The 15,630-nt window shown below is 43.3% G+C and overlaps 1 protein-coding gene across 1 annotated transcript in view; it reads left to right on the plus strand.

Annotated features, from left to right (window-relative positions):
* Positions 1-15,630, plus strand: part of LOC311133639 (cadherin-23-like) — a 601,713-nt gene that overhangs the window by 494,759 nt on the left and 91,324 nt on the right. Inside the window, exons 33-34 of the mRNA XM_084167165.1 lie at positions 6,736-6,957; positions 14,346-14,465. Of these exons, the coding sequence (XP_084023291.1) occupies positions 6,736-6,957; positions 14,346-14,465 (342 nt within the window). The remainder of the gene's footprint in view (positions 1-6,735; positions 6,958-14,345; positions 14,466-15,630) is intronic.

Below are 15,630 nucleotides of genomic sequence, written 5' to 3' on the forward strand. Positions count from 1 at the left end.
CTCATTTAGGATGCCATCAGGTCCGGATGCTTTTTTAAATTTGAGGGCCTGATGTTTCTTATAGAGCTCCTGGTCAGTAATTGGGGAGTCCAATGGATTTTGATTGTCCTTTATAGCTTTTTCTAATCCATTCAACTTCTCATGAATTTGGCATTGTTCTGCATTTGCATCAATTAGAACGGTGTTGTAGTGTATTTTAAAATGGGTTGTCCATATGTCACCATCTTATATCGCTAATTCCTGTTGTTTTGATTTTTTTTTTGGTTTTTCCAATTTTGCCAGAAGTTGTTTGTGTTTATGGACTTCTCAATTAGTGTCAGCTGCTTGCTGTTGTACTGTGCTTTTTTGGTTCTGAGTGTACGTTTATAGAGTTTTAAAGTCTCACAGTAATGAAGGCATAATTCACCATTATTTAGGTCTCTGTGCTTTTGGTTTGATAGTGTTCAAAGTTTTTTCCTTATTATTTTTTCTATCTGCATCAAACCAGTTGTCATCTGTGGTCTTTTTTGGTTTAAAAAAATATATAAATTTCAGTTTTGCTTCTTTTGCTGTTTGCCTGAATATATTGTTGATGTTTTTTACTGCTAGATTGAGACCTTCTTTACTGTGAGTGGATGTGCTATCCAGAAAGTTATCTAAGAGTGTATGGATATTTTGGTTACTGGTTGCTTTCTGGTATTCTTCTGTGCTGTTTTAGGCCCATCTGTATGAATTTCTGATGTTGTACAGCTTACTGGGCTGTGAATGTGTGGTTGTTTCCATGTCTGTTCTTTTTGAGGAACAAGGTAATTTGGCTGTGATCAGACAGAGGTGTTAGTGGCTTGACGGTGAATGAGCTGAGAGAGAAAGGGTCAGTGTCTGTAATCATACAGCCTACTCTGCAGTGGCCAAGAGGTGAGCAATAGGTGAATCTCCCCAAAGAGTCCCCCCGTAACCTACCATTGACAAAGTACAGACCCAGGCTTCGACAGAGCTGCAACAGATCCCTTCAGTTTTTGTTAATGGTGCTGTCACTCTTGTTTCTACTGGGGAGATTAAGACAGTTAGAAACAGTATGGCCTGTAATCAAATCAAATCAAATCAAATTGTATTTGTCACATACACATGTTTAGCAGATGTTATTGCGGGTGTAGCGAAATCCTTGTGCTTCTAGCTCCGACAGTGCAGTAATATCTAACAAGTAATATCTAACAATTTCACAACATATACAGAAAAATCTAAGTAAGAATGGAATTAAGAATATATACATACAGTTGAAGTCGGAACATACACCTTAGCCAAATACATTTAAACTCAGTTTTTCACAATTCCTGACATTTAATCCTAGTAAAAAATCCCTGTCTTAGGTCAGTTAGGATCACCACTTTATTTTAAGAATGTGAAATGTCAGAATAATAGTAGTATTTATTTCAGCTTTTATTTCTTTAATCACATTCCCAGTGGGTCAGAAGTTTACATACACTCAATTAGTATTTGGTAGCATTGCCTTTAAATTGTTTAACTTGGGTCAAACATTTCTGGTAGCCTTCCACAAGCTTCCCACAATACGTTGGGTGAATTTTGGCCCATTCCTCCTGACAGAGCTGGTGTAACTGAGTCAGGTTTGTAGGCCTCCTTGCTCGCACACGCTTTTTCAGTTCTGCCCACAAATGTTCTATAGGATTGAGGTCTGGGCTTTGTGATGGCCACTCCAATACCTTGACTTTGTTGTCCTTAAGCTATTTTGCCACAACTTTGGAAGAATGCTTGGGTTCATTGTCCATTTGGAAAACCCATTTGCGACCAAGCTTTAACTTCTTGACTGGAAGTGGAACACTAGTCATTTTAATAATGTTTACATATCTTGCACTACTCATCTCATATGTATATACTGCATTCTATTCTATAATATTCTTCTGTATCTTAGTCCATGCCGCTCTGTCATTGCTTGTCCATATACAGTGGGGAGAACAAGTATTTGATACACTGCCGATTTCGGGGCTGTCGCTGGGCAATACAGACTTTCAGCTCCCTCCAAAGATTTTCTATTGGGTTCAGGTCTGGAGACTGGCTAGGTCACTCCAGGACCTTGAGATGCTTCTTACGGAGCCACTCCTTAGTTGCCCTGGCTGTGTGTTTTGTGTCGTTGTCATGCTGGACACCCAGCCACGACCGATCTTCAATTCTCTTACCGAGGGAAGGAGGTTGTTGGCCAAGATCTCGCAATACATTGCCCCATCCATCCTCCCCTCAATATGGTGCAGTCGTCCTGTCCCCTTTGCAGAAAAGGATCCCCAAAGAATGATGTTTCCACCTCCATGCTTCACGGTTGGGATGGTGTTCTTGGGGTTGTACTCATCCTTCTTCTTCCTCCAAACACGGCGAGTGGAGTTTAGACCAAAAAGCTCTATTTTTGTCTCATCAGACCACATGACCTTCTCCCATTCCTCCTCTGGATCATCCAGATGGTCATTGGCAAACTTCAGACGGGCCTGGACATGCGCTGGCTTGAGCAGGGGGATCTTGCGTGCGCTGCAGGATTTTAATCCATGACGGCGTAGTGTGTTACTAATGGTTTTCTTTGAGACTGTGGTCCCAGCTCTCTTCAGGTCATTGACCAGGTCCTGCCGTGTAGTTCTGGGCTGATCCCTCACCTTCCTCATGATCATTGATGCCTCACGAGGTGAGATCTTGCATGGAGCCCCAGACCGAGGGTGATTGACCGTCATCTTGAACTTCTTCCATTTTCTAATAATTGCGCCAACAGTTGTTGCCTTCTCACCAAGCTGCTTGCCTATTGACCTGTAGCCCATCCCAGCCTTGTGCAGGTCTACAATTTTATCCCTGATGTCCTTACACAGCTCTCTGGTCTTGGCCATTGTGGAGAGGTTGGAGTCTGTTTGATTGAGTGTGTGGACAGGTGTCTTTTATACAGGTAACAAGTTCAAACAGGTGCAGTTAATACAGGTAATGAGTGGAGAACAGGAGGGCTTCTTAAAGAAAAACTAATAGGTCTGTGAGAGCCGGAATTCTTACTGGTTGGTAGGTGATCAAATACTTATGTCATGAAATAAAATGCAAATTAATTACTTAAAAATCATACAATGTGATTTTCTGGATTTTTGAAATTACAGACCTCTACATGCTTTGTAAGTAGGAAAACCTGCAAAATCGGCAGTGTATCAAATACTTGTTCTCCCCACTGTATGTATATATTCTTAAATCCCATTCCTTACTTTTTTGTGTGTATTGGGTATATGTTGTGTAATTGTTAGATATTCCTGCACTGTCGGAGCTAGAAGCATAAGCATTTCGCTACACCCGCTATAACATCTGCTAAACACGTGTATGTGACAAATAAAATTTGATTTGATTTGTTGTCTTGAGATGTTGCTTCAATATATCCACATACTTTTCCTTCCTCATTATGCCATCTATTTTTTGAAGTGCACCAGTCCCTCCTGCATCAAAGCACCCCCACAGCATGATGCTGCCACCCCCGTGCTTCACGGTTGGGATGGTGTTCTTTGGCTTGCAAGGACCCCCTTTTTCCTCCAAACATAACGATGGTCATTATGGCCAAACAGTTCTATTTTTGTTTCATCAGACCAGAGGACATTTCTCCAAAAAGTACGATCTTTGTCCCCATGTGCAGTTGCAAACCGTAGTCTATTTTTTAATGGCGTTTTGGAGCAGTGGTGTCTTCCTTGCTGAGCGGCCATTCAGGTAATGTCGATATACGACTCGTTTTACTGTGGATATAGATACTTTTGTACCTGTTTCCTCCAGCATCTTCACAAGGTCCTTTGCTGTTGTTCTGGGATTGATTTGCACTTTTCGCACCAAAGTACGTTCATCTCTAGGAGACAACGCGTCTGTCTGTAAACAATTGTTGGAAAAATTACTTGTGTCATGCACAAAGTAGATGTCCTAACCGACTTGCCAAAACAATAGTTTGTTAACAAGAAATGTGTGGAGTGGTTGACAAACAGGTTTTAATGACGCCAACCTAAGTGTATGTAAACTTCCGACTTCAACTGTATATGGACGAGCAATGACAGAGCAGCAGTAGAATATTATAGAATACAGTATTTACATATGAGATGAGTAATGCAAGATATGTAAACATTATTAAAGTGACTAGTGTTCCATTTCTTAAGTGGCCAGTGATTTCAATAGGCAGCAGTAGACTCTAATGTGCTGGTGATGGCTATTTAACAGTCTGATGGCCTTGAGATAGAAGCTGTTTTTTAGTCTCTCGGTCCCAGCTTTGATATACCTGTACTGACCTCGCCTTCTGGATGATAGCGGAGTGAACAGGCAGTGGCTCGGGTGATTGATGTCCTTGATGATCTTTCTGGCCTTCTTGTGACATCGGGTGCTGTAGGTGTCCTGGAGGGCGTGTAGTTTGTCCCCGGTAATGCGTTCGGCAGACCGCACCACTCTCTGGAGAGCCCTACGGTTGCGGACGGTGCAGTTGCCATACCAGGCGGTGATACAGCCCAACAGGATGTTCTCTGTAAAAGTTTGTGAGGGTTTTAGGTGCCAAGCCAAATTTCTTCAGCCTCCTGTGGTGAAGAAGGCTCTGTTGCGCCTTCTTCACCACACTGTCTGCGTGGGTGGACCATTTCAGTTTGTCAGTGATGTGTACGCCAAGGAACTTGAAGCTTTACACCTTCTCCACTGCGGTCCCGTTGATGTGGATGGGGGGGTGCACTCTCTGCTGTTTCCTGAAGTCCACAATTATCTCCTTTGTTTTGTTGACATTGAGTGAGAGGTTATTTTCCTGGCACCACACTCCCAGAGCCTTCACCTCCTCCCTGTAGGCTGTCTCATCATTGTTGGTAATCAAGCCTACTACTGTTGTGTCGTCTGCAAACTTGATGATTGAGTTGGAGGCATGCTTGGCCACACAGTCATGGGTGTACAGAGAGTACAGGAGGGGGCTGAGCACGGACCGTTGAGGGGCCCCAGTGTTGAGGATCAGCGAAGTGGAGATGTTGTTTCCTACCTTCACCACCTGGGGGCGGCCCGTCAGGAAGTCCATGACCCAGTTGCACAGGGCGGGGTTCAGACCCAGGGCCTCGAGCTTAATGATGAGCTTGGAGGGTACTATGGTGTTGAATGCTGAGCTATAGTCAATTAACAGAATTCTTACATAGGTATTCCTCTTGTCCAGATGGGATAGGGCAGTGTGCAGTGTGATGGCGATTGCATCGTCTGTGGAACTATTGGGGCGGTAAGCAAATTGAAGTGGGTCTAGGGTGACAGGTATGGGAGAGGTGATATGATCCATGAGTAGTCTCTCAAAGCATGACAGAGGTGAGTGCTACGGGGCGATAGTCATTTGGTTCAGTTACCTTTGCTTTCTTGGGGACAGGAACAATGCTGGCCATCTTGAAGCATGTGGGGACAGGAGACTGGAATAGGGAGAGATTGAATATGTCCGTAAACACATCAGCCAGCTGGTCTGCACATGCTAGGACGCGGCTAGGGATGCCGTCTGGGCCGGCAGCCTTGCGGGGTTTAACATGCTTAAATGTCTTACTCACGTCGGCCACGGAGAAGGAGAGCCCACAGTCCTTGGTAGTGGGCCGCTGAATTGTGACTCCATTTTGTCTCTATACTGATGTTTTGCCTGTTTAATTGCCTTGCGGAGTGAGTAGCTACACTGTTTGTATTCTGCCATATTCCCAGTCACCTTGCCATGGTTAAATGCGGTGGTTCGCGCTTTCAGTTTTGCGTGAATGCTGCCATCTATCCACGTTTTCTGGTTTGGGTAGGTTTTAATAGTCACAGTGGGCACAACATCTCCTATAGTCACCGTTTCAGTGTATTCGTCTAAATTATTTTCGCAAGCTACCCAGAACATATCCCAGTCCGCGTGATCAAAACAATCTTGAAACGTGGATTCCGATTGGTCAGACCAGCGTTGAATAGTCCTTAGCACGGGTACTTCCTGTTTGAGTTTCTGCCTATAGGAAGGGAGGAGCAAAATGGAGTCGTGGTCAGATTTGCCGAAAGGGGCGGGCCTTATAACCATTCCGTTAGTTCGAATAGCAATGGTCAAGAATTTTAGCAGCCCGTGTACAACAGTCGATATGTTGATAGAACTTTGGCAGCCTAGTCCTCAAATTTGCTTTGTTAAAATCCCCAGCTACAATAACAGCCTCAGGATATGTGATTTCCAGTTTGCATAAAGTCCAGTGAAGTTCTTTGAGGGCCGTCGTGGTATTGGCTTGAGGGGGGATATACACGGCCGTGACTGTAACCGAAGAAAATTCTCTTGGGAGATAATACGGTTGGCATTTGATTGTGAGGTATTCTAAGTCGGGTGAACAAAAGGACTTGAGTTCCTGTATGTTATTGCAATTACACCATGAGTCGTTAATCATGAAACACACACCTCCAAGAGTGTGCAAAGCTGTCATCAAGGCAAAGGGTGGCTATTTGAAGAATCTAAAATCTCAAATATATTTTGATTTGTTTAACACTTTTTTGGTTACTACATGATTCCATATGTGTTATTTCATAGTTTTGATTTCTTCACTATTATTCTACAATGTAAAAAAATTGTAAAAAATAAAGAAAAACCCTTGACTGAGTAGGTGTGTCCAAACTTTTGACTGGTACTGTAGATCTATTAAACGTGGAGTGTCAAGATGGTTAGTGTGCTGGAGTTTATTTTTAATTGAATAATGTACAGTATGTGCCCTCAGCATGCTTTTTCTACATCCTTTTCTGTATCCCCACCAGTCATCGACCACCATCTACGTGCGTATAGTGGATGAGAACGACAACGCGCCAAAGTTTCCAGAGGAAGAGTATGTGACGGTGCTGAGCGAGGGGCCCGACACCGTGGGTGCCACTATCGCCACGTTAACCGCCATCGACCCAGACGAGGGCCTCAATGGCACCCTGCGATATGCCATCGTCCACGGAAACCTGGCCACCACCTTCCACATCAATAACACTACCGTAAGAATATGGACAGATATTTTACACTGATGCCTATCCTACTTTGTGTTCTGTGCAGAGGTTGGTTTATCTATTTGAAAACCTTTCAGATAGTTTAGCTGTGATTGATTGCGCTTGCCCATGAGCCCTTCTCAATGATGCAGAGTTAAAAAATAATAATTAAAAGAAAAGTTGTAACACAAGGAATAAAATACACAAGAATGGAGCTATATACAGGGAGTACCAGTACCAGATCAATGTGCAAGAGTATGAGGTATTTGAGGTACATTTATACAACGGGTGGGTCTAATCCTGAATGCTGATTGGTTAAAACCATATTCCAGCCAGTATCTATTCCACAAGTTACTGGCTAAATCTATGATGTTAAAATGCCTATTTACTCTGTTCCATCTGACTGCGCAATCCACTGTCTCATCAGCCCAGCCAGGTCATTTATAAACTTGATCTCCACTATAAAAAGTATGTAGACATTATCTCACATTTCTTTTAGATTAACATTTCGTTTTCAACAGCAGAGATTTGTATAAACCTTGCTGTCTGTCTCTCCGACATTTGCAACATTGTTTCAATATTGAAATTAAATCTCCAGCTGTCCCAAGTGGCGCAGCGGTCTAAGGCACTGCATCTCAGTGCTAGAGGCGTCACTACAGACCCAGGTTCGATCCCGTGCTGTATCACAACCGGCCCGTGATCGGTAGTGCCATAGAGCCGCGCACAATTGGCCCAGCGTCGTCCGGGTTAGGGGAGGCCGGGGTAGGCCGTCATTGTAAATAAGAATTTGTTCTTAACTGACTTGCCTAGTTAAATAAAGTTTTGTTTAAATAAAAATAAAATAGTAATGAATGTGTCGGGATGAGACAGACAGACAGGTAGGCAGCTTTTCTCAGCCAGTTGAAATCATGAATCAGCATAATTTTATGGATATATACAAATAACTATCAATAGAACACAGGTAAAACGAAACAAAGTGCAGCTAGATTGAAGTCTTTCCAGCTTCAGTTTAGCTGTGTTGTTGATGACAGTGATGAGAGAGCACATTTTCTACGCCAGGCGAAATTGCGCATCATTAGCTCATTGTTATGGATGTATCCAAATAAATGTCACTAGAAAACAGCTTAAACGCAAATGCAGCTACTTTGCTGCTATTCTGGCTGCACTGTTTGATGTTACTGTAAGTTAGCCGTAGTTGGCTAGCTAGCAAGCAAGGGATAAGAACGTTGCCAGCCAGTATGGCAATGGAACATTTAGAACGAACGACTGGGTCACGTCCAAAGATACAGAACAAAAAGACTGAACGACTGGGTCGCGTCTCTGGCAACCGAACCGATAGAACGAACGACCAGCTGGCTTTGGTAGCAACCCTAGATTTGTGTCGGGACTGTATCTTGTGGAAGGATTAAATAGTATGAATAAATTCATCAATATAACATTTTTAATGAAAATATTTAAATAAGTATTTGAATATGTTGGTAACCCGTTGTATAATCCCCCAAACACTGGCTTCTCGGGCTTATCACTTATCACTTAAATGTTCATGAAGGAAGGGTATAGTGACTAGGCATCAGGATAGATAATAGTATGAGTAAAATAAAGAACAGAGTAGCAGCAGTATAGGATGTGTGTGTGTGTGTGTGTGTCTTGTGTCGGTATGCGTGTGTTTGTGTTGTTGGTATGCGGTGCGTATGTAGTGTATGTGAATGGGTTTGGGTTTTGTATAAAAGTGTCAGTGTAGTATGTACTGTATATAGTGTGTATACTGCACAGTCGTGGTCAAAAGTTTTGAGAATGACACAAGTATTGGTCTTCACAAAGTTTGCTGCTTCAGTGTTTTTAGATATTTTTGTCAGATGTTACTATGGTATACTGAAGTATAATTACAAGCATTCCATAAGTGTCAAAGGCTTTTATTGACAATTGCATTAAGTTTATGCAAAGAGTCAATATTTGCAGTGTTGACCCTTATTTTTCAAGAACTCTGCATGCTGTCAATTAACTTACATTTACATTTACATTTTAGTCATTTAGCAGACTCTCTTATCCAGAGCGACTTACAGTTAGTGAATGCATACATGTTTTTTTTTTTTTTTTTTTTTTTTTATACTGGGGCCCCGTGGGAAACGAACCCACATCCCTGCCGGCCAAACCCTCCCCTACCTTGGACGACGTTGGACTAATTGTGCGCCGCCCATGGGCTACATCTTGACTGATGGCAGCCCTTTCTTGCATAATCATTGCTTGGAGTTTGTCAGAATGTGTGGGTTTTTGTTTGTCCACCCGCCTCTTGAGGATTGACCACAAATTCTCAATGGGATTAAGGTCTGGGGAGTTTCCTGGCCGTGGACCCAAAATGTCTATGTTTTGTTCCCCGAGCCACTTAGTTATCACTTTTGCCTAATGGCAAGGTGCTCCATCATGCTGGAAAAGGTATTGTTCGTCACCAAACTGTTCTTGGATGGTTGGGAGAAGTTGCTCTCGGAGGATGTGTTGGTATCATTCTTTATTCATGGCTGTGTTCTTAGGCAAAATTGTGAGTGAGCCACTCCCTTTTCTGAGAAGCATCCCCACACATGAATGGTCTCAGGATGCTTTACTGTTGGCATGACACAGGACTGATGGTAGCGCTCACCTTGTCTTCTCCGGACAAGCTTTTTTCCGGATGCCCCAAACAATGGTAAAGGGGATTCATCAGAGAAAAATATTTTAACCCAGTCCCCAGCAGTCCAATCCCTGTACCTTTTGCAGAATATCAGTCTGTCCCTGATGTTTTTCCTGGAGAGAAGTGGCTTCCTCGCTGCCCTTCTTGACACCAGGCCATCCTCCAAAAGTCTTCGCCTCACTGTGCGTGCAGATGCACTCACACCTGCCTGCTGCCATTCCTGAGGAGGCTCTGCACTGGTGGTGCCCCGATCCCGCAGCTGAATCAACTTTAGGAGACGGTTCTGGCGCTTGCTGGACTTTCTTGGGCGCCCTGAAGCCTTCTTCACAACAATTGAACCTCTCTCCTTGAAGTTCTTGATGATCCGATAAATGGTTGATTTAGGTGCAATCTTACTAGCAGCAATATCCTTGCCTGTGAAGCCCTTTTTGTGCAAAGCAATGATGACAGCACATGTTTCCTTGCAGGTAACCATGGTTAACAGAGGAAGAACAATGATTTCAAGCACCACCCTCCTTTTAAAGCTTCCAGTCTGTTATTCTAACTCAATCAGCATGACAGAATGATTTCCAGCCTTGTTCTCGTCAACACTCTCACCTGTGTTAACGAGAGAATCACTGACATGATGTCAGCTGGTCCTTTTGTGGCAGGGCTGAAATGCAGTGGAAATGTTTTTTGGGGATTAAGTTCATTTTCATGGCAAAGAGGGACTTTGCAATTAATTGCAATTCATCTGATCACTCTTCATAACATTCTGGAGTATATGCAAATCGCCATCATAAAAACTGAGGCAGCAGACTTTGTGAAAATTAATATTTGTGTCATTCTCAAAAATGTTGACCACGACTGTATATAGTCTTGTTTTTGTGCATATAGTCAGTACAATATAGGGTCAGTGCAGAAAATCTGGGTAAACATTAATTAACTATTTAGTGGTCTTATGGCTATTTAGCAGTCACATGGCATGGGGCTAGAAGCTGTCACAGGAATTCCAAGAAGATCATCAAGGACCTCAGCCACCCGAGCCACAGCCTATTCACCCCGCTACCATCTAGAAGGTGGAGACAGTACAGGTGCATTAAAGCTGGGGCCCGAGAGACTGAACGACAGCTTCTATCTCCAGGCCATCAGGCTGTTAAATAATCACCACTAGCCGACCGCCGCCCAATACCCTGCCATGAACCTTAGTCACTATTACTAGCCGGCTACCACCCGGTACTTTACATACTGAACAAAAATATAAACGCAACATGCAACAATTTCAACGATTTTACTGAGTTACAGTTCATATATGGAAATAAATAAATTAGGCCCTAATCTATTGATTTCACATGACTGGGAAGGGGCGCCGCCATGGGTGGGCCTGGGAGGGCATAGGCCCACCCACTTGGGAGCACTTCAGTACATTACATGTTGCGTTTTTGTTCAGCATATATGGACTTCAGGAGAAGTCTTTATATAAAGTACCAGTCAAAAGTTCGGACACACCTAATCATTCAAGGGTTTTTCTTTATTTTTACTATTCTTTACATTGTAGAATAATAGTGAAAACATCAAAACATATGGAATCATGTAGTAACCAGAAAAGTGTTAAACAAATCAAAATATATTTTATATTTGAGATTCTTCAAATAGCCACCCTTTGCCTTGATGACAGCTTTGCACACTCTTGGCATTCTCTCAACCAGCTTCACCTGGCAACAGTCTTGAAGGAGTTCCCACATATGCTGAGCACATGTTGGCAGCTTTTCCTTCACTCTGCTGTCCGACTCATCCCAAATCATCTCAATTGGGTTGAGGTCGGGGGATTGTGGAGGCCAGGTCATCTGATGCAGCACTCCATCACTCTCCTTCTTGGTAAAATAGCCCTTACACAGCCTGGAGGTGTGTTGGGTCATTGTCCTGTTGAAAAACAAATGATAGTTAAGCCCAAACCAGATGGGATGGCGTATCGCTGCAGAATGCTGTGGTAGCCATGCTGGTTAAGTGTGCCTTGAATTCTAAATAAATCACAGACAGTGTCACCAGCAAAGCACCCCCACACCATAACACCTCCTCCTCCATACTTTACGATGGGAACTACACATGCAGAGATCATCCGTTCACCCACACCGCGTCTCACAAAGATACAGCGGTCGGAACCAAAAATCTCAAATTTGGACTCCAGACCAAAGGACACATTTCCACCGGTCTAATGTCCATTGCTCATGTTTCTTGGCCCAAGCATGTCTCTTCTTCTTATTGGTATCCTTTAGTAGTGGTTTATTTGCAGCAATTCGACCAGGAAGGCCTGATTCACACAGTCCCTTTTGAACATTTGATGTTGGGATGTGTCTGTTACTTGAACTCTGTGAAGCATTTATTTGGGATGCAATTTCTGAGGCTGGTAACTCTAATGAACTTATCCTCTGCAGCAGAGTTAACTCTGGATCTTCCATTCCAGTGGCGGTCCTCATGAGAGTCAGTTTCATCATAGCACTTTATGGTTTTTGCGACTGCACTTTAAAAAACGTTCAAAGTTCTTGAAATGTTCCATGTCTTAAATGTTCATGTCTTAAAGTAATGATGGACTGTCGTTTCTCTTTGCTTATTTGAGCTGTTCTTTCCATAATATGGACTTGGTCTTTCACCAAATAGGGCTATCTTCTGTATACCTTGTCACAACACAACTGATTGGCTCAAACGCATTAAGAAGGAAATAAATTCCACAAATTAACTTTTAAGAAGGCACACCTGTTAATTTAAATGAATTCCAGGTGACTACCCCATGAAGCTGGTTGAGAGAATGCCAAGAGTGTGCAAAGCTGTCATCAAGGCAAAGGCTGGCTATTTGAAGAATCTCAAATGTAAAATATATTTTGATTTGTTTAACACTTTTTTGGTTACTACATGATTCCATATGTGTTATTTCATAGTTTTGATGTCTTCACTATTATTCTACAATGTAGAAAATAGTAAAAATAAAGAAAAACCCTTGAATGAGTAGGTGTGTCCAAACCTTTGACTGGTGGTGTATATACATACATACAGTATATTTATATTCCGGACTCTGACATTTCTCGTTCTAATATTTCTTTATTTTATTTTGGGGATTTGTGTGTATTGTTTTATATTGCTAGGTATTACTGCACTGTTGGAGCTAGAAACACAAGCATTTCCCTGCTTCTGCAATTACATCTGCAAATATGTGTACGTGACCAATAACATTTGATTTGATTTGAACAGCATTCTCACATAGTTTTTTCCCCTCTTGTCCAGGTGGGAGAGGGCAGTGTGAAGTGCAATTGAGATTGCATAATCTGTGGATCTGTAGGGGCGGTATGCGAATGGAGTGGGTCCAGTGTGTATGGGATTATGGTGTTGATGTGTGCCATGACCAGCCTTTCAAAGCACTTCATAATTACAGAGTGCTACAGGGTGGTAGTCATTAAGGCAGGTTACCTTGGAGTTCTTGGGAACATGTACAATGGTGGTCAGCTTGAAACATGTTGGATGACAGACTGGGACAAAGAGAGAATGTCAGTGAAGACACTTGCCAACTGGTCTGCGCATGCACTGAGAACGCGCCCTCGTATTCCATCTGTTAACCTGTTTAAAAGTTTTCTTCATATCGGCCACAGAGAGCTAGATCACACAGTCATCCGTAACAACAGTGGCTTTCACGCAATACTCTGTTGTATTCCTTGAAGGAGGCATAAAAGGCATTTAGCTTGTTTGGGAGTTCTGCATCAGTTGGCATCTCACAGCTGTGTTTCCCTTTGTAATCCATTATCGTCTGCAAACCCTGCCACATATAACAAGCGTCGGAGCCGGTTTAAGAGGAATCAACCTTCCTCCTATATTGTCCTCTTGCATGTTTGATGTCTCGTCAGCGGTCGTAGCGGGCTTTCTTGTATGCGTCCATGTCCGTGTCCCGTTTCTTGTAAGCGGTAGCTCTAGCCTTTAGCCCAGTGCAGCTATTGCCTGTAATCCATGGTTTTTGGTTTGGATACGTTCGTGTAGTCACTGTGGGGACGTTGTCGTCTATGTTGTCGTCTAAGCTTGAGATTTGCTTCATACTGGAAGCAGCGCACCAGTTGTTGTTTATGAAGAGACATACCCCCTCCCTTTGGACTTGCCAGAGGCTGCCTTTGTCCGATTGTGCCGCTGCATGGAGAAACCACTGAGTCCTACGTACATAGAGTCATCCAACCACGTCTCTGCAAGGCATATAATATGAAAAAAAAGTGACTGGGAGTACTAGTCAATATTCTCTTAGTCTCAATCTCACCAGGATGCTGGCACGTCTCCTGTGTCTACGCCTGCAGTGTTTTGGTAGCTCATGAAACAAAGAAATGGGATATGAACAAGGGAACAGCTGAGTCAATGTTGAAGTTGGATTTGAAGTCGAAATCGAGGTTAGTAACTGTCGATCTGATGTCCAGAAGTATTTGGCGGTCATATGTGATAATAGGAGGAACTTTCTGTAAATTTTTGTTTGTTTTGATAAACACACAAAAAAGCCACTTTTCCGTCGGCGCCATTTTTTTGTAGCATAATTGTTGCAGAAGTGCTAACCCTGCCCATCGGGGACACCAGGCAGGCTAAAGCAAACGCTCAAAGTATTTTAAACCTTTCAAGTAGTATTTGAACCCAGGTCTGGTACTGTGTGTAGGTTGTGGACACACTGAGTGTACAGTATTTAGAATAGCGTTGAGTGTTAAAGTATTTGTCTTTTTGTGTATGTGTCCAGGGAAAGATTGTTGCAGTGAAGGAGCTGGACTTTGAGATCAGCAATGGACACTACGCACTTGTCGTGACAGCAACGGACCAGTGCCCCATCCAGGCCCTCCGCCTGACTTCCAGCACCACGGTGATGACAATCACAGAACAAACACAAAATTATATTTGATCCCCTGCTGATTTTGTACGTTTGCCCACTGACAAAGACATGATCAGTCTATAATTTTAATGATAGGTTTATTTGAACAGTGAGAGACAGAATAACAACAAAAAAATCCAGAAAAACGCATGTCAAAAATGTTATCAATTGATCTGCAAAACATGACTTAGTACTTGGTGACAAAACCCTTGTTGGCAATCACAGAGGTCAGACGTTTCTTGTAGTTGGCCACCAGGTTTGCACACATCTCAGAAGGGATTCTGTCCCACTCCTCTTTGCAGATCTTCTCCAAGTCATTAAGGTTTCGAGGCTGACTTTTGCCAACTCGAAACTTCAGCTCCCTCCACAGATTTTCTATGGGATTAAGGCCTGGAGACTGGCTAGGCCACTCCAGGACCTTAATGTGCTTCTTCTTGAGCCACTCCTTTGTGTGTTTTGGGTCATTGTCAAGCTGGAATACCCATCCACGACCCATTTTCAATGCCCTGGCTGAGGGAAGGCGGTTCTCACCCAAGATTTGACGGTACATGGCCCCGTCCATCGTCCCTTTGATGCAGTGAAGTTGTCCTGTCCTCTTAGCAGAAAAACACCCCCAAAGCATAATGTTTCCACCTCCATGTTTGACGGTGGGGATGGTGTTCTTGGGGTCATAGGCAGCATTCCTCCTCCTCCAAACACGGCGAGTTGAGTTGATGCCAAAGGGTCTCATCTGACCACAACACGTTCACCCAGTTCTCCTCTGAATCATTCAGATGTTCATTGGCAAACTTCAGACGGCCCTGTATATGTGCTTTCTTGAGCAGGGGGACCTTGCGGGCGCTCTAGGATTTCAGTCCTTCGCGGCGTAGTGTGTTACCAATTGTTTTCTTGGTGACTATGGTCCCAGCTGCCTTGAGAAAATTGACAAGATCCTCCCGTGTAGTTCTGGGCTGATTCCTCACCGTTCTCATGATCATTGCAACTCCACGAGGTGAGATCTTGCATGGAGTCCCAGGCCGAGGGAGTTTGACAGTTATTTTGTGTTTCTTCCATTTGCGAATAATCGCACCAACTGTTGTCACCTTCTCACCAAGCTGCTTGGCGATGGTCTTGTAGCCCATTCCAGCCTTGTGTAGGTCTACAATATTGTCCCTGA

This window comes from Coregonus lavaretus (genome assembly GCF_964263955.1).
Source record: "Coregonus lavaretus genome assembly, chromosome: 1".
NCBI classification, from domain to species: Eukaryota; Metazoa; Chordata; class Actinopteri; order Salmoniformes; family Salmonidae; genus Coregonus; species Coregonus lavaretus.